Genomic DNA, 8,853 nt, shown 5'->3' with positions numbered 1-8,853 from the left:
TATTGGGCCAAACTCATATTCATATTTATAATTAGGAATAACGGGCCGAACCTACTCTTTTTTTTCTTGAAAAAAAAATGTATTTCAAGGAATACCTTAAAAAGCCTTTTCCTTTCATTTTACTCAAAAAAAAAAAAAAAGCCTTTTCATTTCCTATTGAATATTCTAAGATCTTCTAGTCGTCATTTTCATCTTCTTGTTCCTTCCATGTTCTCATTCCTCTTCTATTTTCTATACTAAAATTCAATCAAATAGTAGATTAAAAGGTCTACAGCTTGGTAATTCAATCAAACAAAGTACAAAGAAGCATAATTCAATCAAACCGCCGCAACTTCCGATCACTGCGTCTCCATCTCCTCCTTAACGCCGATAAATTTCCCTTTATTTCATTTTTCATTTTTATTTTTTTAACAACATTTTCTTAATAATCCTTCTCTTTGTAGATTCGATGTATATATAGTTGATATTTGCTATTTTGGAGTTAATTAGTAAGTTAGTAACTGATGAGTGTCATTTATGGCACTCATTTGGCTTCTTTTAGGATGATTTTCATGATCTTTTATAGCTCTTTTCTTTAGTTTTCCTTAGTTTTGTTCTATATTTCTTTAGTTTGTGCTTTCCTTAGTTAGTTTTCTTTCTTTGTGCATTTCTTTGTTTATTTGGTCTTTTTCCCTTTTATTTGCTTGTTTTCATGTATTTTCAGGTTATGATCGTGTTCCAAGGATTCCCGAGCTTTCCTCTCATATTTCTCATCATTTTGGATGCCTCTTGCTTGTCATTTGGAGCTCAAGTTTGAAGGAATGCAAGGAGCAAGTTCATGAGATCGGTGCATGCATGCGTTGGGGGCATCATCTTTGGCATGAACCCACCAAAAGAGCCATTTCAAGATTTCCTACCTTAGTGTTCATCATCATCACCAAGACGAGCGCACGAGGATGAGCTAGGACGAAGAAGAGGGAGCTCCCCTACTGCCAGGTGCGGGCGCGCACGAGGGTGGTGCGACGGCGCACCTGGGTGGCTCGGGCGTGCCTGATGCAAGTGCGGGCGCGCCTTCCAGGGCCCCAGTTCCGTAGCCATTTTCCTGCGGCCGCGCCTCTCCCTTGTTGCGACCGCACCTTCCCGGGTTTCTTTTGGGACGATCTAACTAACTCTTCTTTTGTATCTTTCCTTTATATAGTCTTTCCTTCTATTTTTAGAGGGAGAAAGATTAGAATAGAATTAGAATTAGTTTTTGATCAAATTAGAGAGATTTTTAGAGAGAGAAACTCCAGGTTCTAGTGAGAGAATTTCATGGTGGATTGTTGAGGAATGAAGATTTCTTCATTTCCTTTGATTTTTGATCAAGTTTGTAAAGATTCCTTTTCTTTAATTCAATCTATAGTTTGATCTTTAGTTTGATTTCATTTGTTTTGATTGATTGTTCTAGTTTGATTGATTTGTGTTTGATTTTAGCTTTTTTGATTTGATCATGATGAATTTGTTGCTTAGTGTTGTTTTGATCTTGATTTCAATGGCTAGTGAGTAGATTGCTTGCTAGGGTAATGGTGAAGCATGTATGAGTAATGGATTAATGCTAATTGGGGAAAATTGATGGAGTTGATGATGTGATTAAATTGGTTGATGATCATGTGCATGTGTGTGATTAATTAAAGAGTAGCTAACTTTGATTGTTGCACTAGATTGAATTGTAAGTTCACATTGATACGGACCATTGATTTGTGGCTTGCGTTTAACGATTGAGGTGCCTTGTGACGTTCCTAGCAAGAGTTTATCGTAGTTGACGCTAGTTAGACCTCTAGGAAAATAGGTTGATACGCTCTTTTGGTTGCATGATTGGTATTCCCTCACATTGCTTGACTTAGTCACTTTGACCTCCCAATTAGTAAAATCCGTTACGATTACATGTGGATCCAAGCCGTAGCATTTTGCATACTTGATTTCAATTCGTTGTTTAGTCATCCTTGTCCTAGTTTACATACCTACACCCTACCATTTCGGAGTAGCTTGACTTAGGCAATAGATAACCGCCCACCGTTCCTTAGTGGTTCGACCCTAAACTTACCATTATACTTGTGTAAGGGTGTGTTGAGAGATTACAAATTTTGTTTGGCATAGGGTGGGGGTTAGTTTCAACGACCTAGTTCAGACTCCTTTGTTAGTAACTTAGGGTTTTCAGTGGGTTAATGTAGTTTGTTTAATTAAGGAAAATTGGTGATATGCTTAAAATGATTGAGTACATTTAGTTTTGTTATGCTTAACAATTTGAGTAGTAAATGTTGTATAATTTGGAGCACTGTAGCCTTTTATGTCACCCTAAGACCTAGAATCGATTCTCGAATAAAATGATAGACAACAGAGTACTATGCTACTCACATTTCAAAAATGATGGAAAAGAAAACCTTGGGAAATATGTTTTTTTGGTTTAATTGTTTAATATTTTTTATTCCTTATGTAAATTTGTTGTTTAAATTTAATTACCACAACATTTGTGACCTTTCACATGCAAATTTTATATTACTACTCTATTTTGTGTAGAATGTCTACTTCAACACCTATAGGAACTTCAACCGTAGAAGAGTTTATGTAAATAATGAGGATAAAATTAAGGAATTAGAGGAACTTAATAAAGGTGAAGAAACTGGAGAATATAATAAAGGTGAAGAATTTAACACTGCAACAAAAGAGGCTGAGGTTGAAAATCCTTTTCAAGCTTATAAGAAACAGAGAAGATAAAAAGTGTGGGAGGATTATCTTGAACCTGAAATTATAAAAGGGAAATGGAAAGTAAGGTGTAAGTTCTGTAATTCTCCTCTTTCTATCTTGAAATCTAAAAGTACTACTCATTTGATTTGACACTTGGATAGTTATTCAAAAAAGGCATTACACCTCAAGCAACAGAAATTGATTAATTTTTTACCGTCTGATAAAAGTGCTGGTGCAAACCAAACTGGATTTGTTAGTGCTTTACATAATGGTAAATTAGACATGTTAAAGGTAAGAGAGGGGATAATACATTGGATCACAATGCATGAGCATCCGTTCACTACCGTAGAAGAGGAAGGATTTAACTTGATGTTGAAAAGGGGAATTCCACAATGGACTAGTGTGTCTCGTCATACCATTAGAAGTAACTCCTTTAAATTCTATGATGCTGAGAAGAAGAAAGTAAAACCATTGTTGAAAAAGGTGGATCGAATTAGCTTGACTACAAATTTAAGGCGATCACGACCACAAAAAATCGAATATATGGTTTTGACAGCTCATTTTGTGGATCCTAACTGGAAACTTCATAAAAGGGTGCTCAACTTTGTCAACTTGCCTCCTCCACGTAAATGTCCTAACATAGCTGATTGTATTTTGACTTGTATCAGGGAGTGGGAAATTGAAGAAAAAGTAAGCATTTTGAAATTTTATTTTTAATTTTATTACATATAAAAATTAGTTTATGTGTTTAATGTCTTAAACTAATCAAATAATTCTGTTTTTTTAGATTTTCTCAATCTCAGTGGAAAATGCAACTACAAATGATTCCTGCATTCAGATTTTAAAGGAGAACTTGGCATCCAGTGATTGGCTTTTTTTGCAAAGGACGATTGTTTCATGTACGTTGTTGAGCTCATATCCTCAACATAATGGTTCAGCATGGACTTGATCAAGTGAGGAGCATCATTGGAAAAGTACATGACACCGTGGACTACTTGAATTCAAGTGAAGCTAGACTCAAATGGTTTGGTGAACTAGTAAGCCAATACAATGTGAAAGAGAGAAAACTTGTCCTTGAATGCAAGACTCGCTGGAATTCAACATATGATATGTTGGATTGTGCTATCAAATTCAGAAAGGTATTTCCTAAATATGCTTTACATGATCATAATTATGATTGCTGTCCAACTGATGATGAGTGGGAAAAGATTGAAAAATTTCTTGAAGTCTTAAAAGTATTTAAAGAGACTACAAATATTATATCGGGTTCTAAATACCCAACTTCTAACTTGTTTCTTAGTGAGGTACACAGAGTTACGGTTTTGATAAATAAAAAGTCAGAGACTTCTGATGATTTTGTTAAGAATATGGTCCAAAACATGAAACAATGGTTTGACAAATATTGGGGTGAATGTAATATGCTAATGTTAATAGGGGCAGTACTGGACCCAAGATTAAAATTTAGAGTTTTAGAAATTACATTCCCCAAAATGTTTCCCTCACATGTAGCTCGAGTGAACATTAGTAAAGTTAGAGATGTTTTACAGGAACTTTATGATGAGTATGTAAGAATTTATTCTTCTTCTTTTGAACAAAGTGGTGAATGTGAATATGTTTCAAATGATCTTAATGATGATAGTATTACTACAAGCGGTTTGTCAGAACTTTTGCATGTGGTTTGGGCCGGGCAAATGACAGAGATTGGTAAATCTGAACTTGAGGTGTATTTAGATGAGAGTCTTTTCATAACTGATGATTCTAAATTCGATGCCTTGGCTTGGTGGAAGGAAATATCTATGAAGTTTCATATTTTATCTATGATAGCATCACAAATTTTAACAGTTCCAATCACAATAGTTGCTTCCGAGGCAACTTTTAGTGCTGGTGGTCGCATAATAGATCCGTACAGATCAAAGCTTGACCCTGATACAGTGCAGATGCTGTTATGTTTAGGTGATTGGTGCAGATTATTACATGGGTTTAAATAAAAAAACAAGGTTAGGTGAAGGGCTTCTTTTAAATATTTTTTTAGGCTTGAACTCTCTTCTTATATATATAAATTACAACTTAGATATTGATATTATTGCAGAGAAAAAATGATGACCAAGCAAAAGAAATTTTTATCGCGATACCACAATGAAGGAACCTACATTCTAAAAATACAAAGGATTTTGATTATGGCTTGTAATCTCTCATATGGTTTTGTATTTTTGAATTTTTAAAGTGTAGACATTGTAGTTTACCAAGAATGTTGTCTTCCCCTAATTGTAGTGATTAGTGAAACATATTATTTTTTTTTTGACAAAGTGAAACATATATTTTGGATTAAAGGATTAAAATAATTGTTGGATAAAGAAAATTAAAAAAAAACCAAATGCTTAAAATTAATGGGATAATACTTCACTTTGCAAAAATAATAAATTTCGAGTTAAATTCAAGTTCGAGTTCGAGTCGAGTTTAACTAATAGGTTTTCGAGTTCGATTCGAGCTCCATTTTGTTGAGCTCGCGAGTTTCGAGTTTGAGTCGAGTTTCAGTTTTGTGCTTTCGAGTTTGAGTCGAGGTAGCTGAACTCGAGCTCGACTCGCATCATAAGCACCCCTAATTATAACACCCAACTTAATGCAACCAGTCACATTGACTCAAGCATTAAAATAGTTTCATTTCTTTTTGTTTTCGACTGTCCTATATCATGACTCAAGTATATAATTCTATTTTCGAAAATAAAGAATTGCAATTATTTGAAATTTTTAGTTGTGTGATTACGTGTGCATTAAATTTGGTGTTAAAACACCTTAGTCCATGGTCATAGGTCCGAATTTCTGGAGTTATTGCCATTGTTAGGTGATCTTGAGTTATACTTGCATTGGTTGGTTAAGTTATGAATTGCTTTATGCAAATAGATTTTTGAATTAAATTGTTTATGTATTTAGCATTACATTGATTGTTTTGCATATTTATGTGAAATAGATGGAAATGATTGATGATATGAGAAACAATTACTTAATCTTGCATTACTTGAAAGATGATGGAGTCACAATTAGTGAATTCATAATTGGCATTCTTACTTTAGCCTTAACCCTTTATGAGAAGTACAATCTAGAAGTTTTGACCAAACCACCTTGGATGGCTCTTTTGGCCTTAGCCCAGGCCATCTACCTAGAATTGTCAGATATCAACTTCTCTTTGACAAGTATGAGGATGTGATGATCAAGAAAATGGGTTGTGGAATGAAAAAACCATCATGAAGGGAAGTGGTTAGCAAGCATGTCTAGCCTTAAGAGAGACTTGCACTATGTGGAACGTAAGTATGTGCCTAGGAGGAGAATTGTGAGATTTCCTAAACTTTTAAAGAATAGTTTCTTGAGATAAGATGAACAAATGTACTACTTAAAGGCCCAAGTACCTTTTTCATACCGCAAAGATCCGCATGAGTTTGTGTCATCCAGTGATGAGTCCATACCACCTCTTAGCTTGGTAGGAGCAAGAATTACCCTTCTCTCATTCCTAATCTAAGTTATGAACCTCCACAACTTCCAAGTCCAAAAATCCACTTCCATGTTGCAAAAAGGCCTAGAACACGTACCCAAGTTGTCAATCAAAAGCCACCAAGTCAAGAATATCATTCATTTTTCACCAAAAGTTCAACCGAAGCCCAATGCTTCTTCAAATTAACCTTGTGGTAGAGTTAGCCTAGTCAAAAGCCCAAGTTACACTCCTTATGCAAGCCCGGAAAATAATCTAAGTGAATATGAGTCGAGTTCAGGCTGTACTCTAAGCTATAGTGGTTACAACCTATTTTTCATGACTGACCCAAGTGATAGGGATAAGTGCAAGCAAGATGATCCTGACTATGGTCCGGATGAGGATAATTATGCTGAAAGTGTTGCTTGATTAATTGAACTATGACTATGTTTATTGCTTTTAATAATTGTAATACCCCCAAATCTTCCTTTATGCAAATACTAGTATAATTCGTATAATTGCACCGTAGAGATAGATAGATTTAGGCGTATTACCACCGCGTGATTACACAAGGCTACTCAAAATACTTAACTCAATAACAAAACTTGCAGCTAAAATTAAATTTTCTTTTATTAATACTCATAAAATTAGTAACATTGTTATGAGTACTCAAAATAAAGACAAGACCAGCATTCCTAAACTAGGTGAAGCAAATTCCGGGACTCCCATATGCTCATTCATGACTCCACCTGAAAATAGGCTACACTGCTTACCATCACGGTAAATAGGGTGAACCAAAACAAATAGGAAATACGGATTAGCAAAATATGGTAAGTACGATAAGTGTAAAATAATGTAAACTCAATTTATTTGCAAATATGTTTTTAAAACCAATTCAAATAATTAAGCCAATAATTCCAAAACTCATGATTCGAAACCAATACCAATTATCAAATATTTCAATAAAATAAATAATAAAAATTCCTCTTTTTAAATCCAATTCCTAACCCCAAGTGTGCACGCCCCCCAAGATAGTCTCCTTATATTGCAAGACTATTCTTGACGAAAGACCAAGTTATACAAAGTACAAAGTCTTATCAACCAAATCTGCATAGTGGGATTACTAATAACCTGCTTGTAAAGCTTTAATAATAATAATAGTAATAGTAATAGTAATAGTAATAGTAATAGTAATTGTTTAGGGTAAAAATACCACTTTGTTCGTTGTCCAATCCCATAGTGACACGTGGCAAAACCAGAAGGTGACACGTGTCCTTATAGGAAGATGACACGTGTCCAATGCTAAAAAAGAGCACCTGAGATAAGAGGAAAAAAGGCCTTTCTTACGTCAGAGCCCAAATCTCGAGAGATACTATTGAAAGCCGCAAAGTGGCGCCCCTATCCTACAAGTGGCACTACCTAATTGCGCAGCCAATCAGGTCACGCAAAATTAGGCTACAAGCCCTAAAGGGGCACAAATTCCCACCCCTATAAATACCCTAATCATTTATGATGGGAGGGGTGGATTACGACATTACATTAAAAAGAGCGTTAAATTAGCTCCAACTTCTCTCTACTTTATCTCTCTAGGTTTTCTGTTTTCGGTTACTAACTTAACCGTCGAAGGCGAATATTCTGGGTACAGAATATTCGTTGTTTTGCAGGTGTCAAGTCTCGTTGCCAGCAGTACGTGACTAGTGTCCCAAGGGAATCCAAAAAATCCCCAAAACATTTGGCGCCGTGTGTGGGGATACTCGTCCGTAATGGCAATAGATGGTCAGACACCTAATGTTGGCCCTGGCCCTGGTCAGGAAAGCCATATAGAAGATATTACCACAACAATCAATTCTAATGATCCTCTGATCGCCATATTTCATGAGGCCGAGGATCTACCAGTTACTACTGCCTCTCTAAAGGTAGCTCTGAGTAAACTTCGAAAGGAGTTAGAAGAAAAGAGGTCGTCCATGTCCAGAAGGGTGGAGGACGACTCTCAAAGAATAAATCAGAGCAAGGCAACAAATGCTAAAGATGCTGGGAACACTCCCTTTCGTCGGCCGCGTGGTCAGACTCTTCGGGTGCCACAAACGAATCTATAAAGGCTCCGTGAGAGAACCCAATCGACTGAGGGGCATGCCGGACATCCTTGGAGGGAGGATCTTAAGCCGTCTCAACGTTGGAAGGATGCTAGGGATTACATCTGGCAGAAGCAAAAGGAGCGGGCTGCTCAGTCGGATATGGCTTCCACCTCTACACTGCCAGATGAATTCTCTAGCCACTCTCTTTCCCAACATACCAACACGGTCGAGACCAGTGTAAGTAAGACTGCATGTACTCTGACTCCTATTCCCGTGCAACCAATTCAGCATGTTTAGTATCAAATTCCTTAGAATTTGAATGCATTTTTGCCGCACAGTCCTAATGTCCTCGGACAATATGGACAATTCACCCAACCGTTCGACCAGGCCACTTAACTGGGCTGACCGGCTGGGCAGCCTCAACCTATTGATTGGAAAATTCGCTTGCTTAATCTTGGAGTCAAGCCGCCCTCTTTCTCTCAGGAGATCCTTAGCTCTCCCAAACCTGCAAAGGTGAAGAGTGTACTCGTGGGTGCCTATGATGGTTCGGGCAACCCAGAGGAGCATGTAACCTCGTACAAAAACTTGATGTACCTGTAAAGTGTTGATGAT

General features: G+C 36.6%; 1 protein-coding gene across 1 annotated transcript; it reads left to right on the top strand.

Annotated features, from left to right (window-relative positions):
- The first annotated feature begins 3,024 nt into the window (after window positions 1–3,024).
- Window positions 3,025–5,908, top strand: LOC145627824 (zinc finger BED domain-containing protein RICESLEEPER 2-like). Its single transcript, XM_081680170.1, has 4 exons — window positions 3,025–3,393; window positions 3,491–3,559; window positions 3,642–4,634; window positions 5,672–5,908. The coding sequence occupies exons 1-4, from the start codon at window positions 3,025–3,027 to the stop codon at window positions 5,906–5,908; spliced, it is 1,668 nt and encodes a 555-aa protein (XP_081536296.1).
- The last annotated feature ends 2,945 nt before the right edge of the window (window positions 5,909–8,853 follow it).

This window comes from Chenopodium album, chromosome 4 (genome assembly GCF_948465745.1).
Source record: "Chenopodium album chromosome 4, dcCheAlbu1.1, whole genome shotgun sequence".
Classification (NCBI taxonomy): Eukaryota; Viridiplantae; Streptophyta; class Magnoliopsida; order Caryophyllales; family Amaranthaceae; genus Chenopodium; species Chenopodium album.
Note: the sequence above shows the minus strand (reverse complement) of the source record. Positions and strands in the feature narration are given on the sequence as shown.

Coding starts and splice junctions, on each gene's coding strand:
- LOC145627824 (XM_081680170.1), top strand. CDS start 3,025: ATGCATGAGCATCCGTTCACTACCGTAGAAGAGGAAGGATTTAACTTG. Junction 3,394..3,490: donor AGTGGGAAATTGAAGAAAAA/GTAAGCATTTTG, acceptor CTGTTTTTTTAG/ATTTTCTCAATCTCAGTGGA. Junction 3,560..3,641: donor AGATTTTAAAGGAGAACTTG/GCATCCAGTGAT, acceptor ATAATGGTTCAG/CATGGACTTGATCAAGTGAG.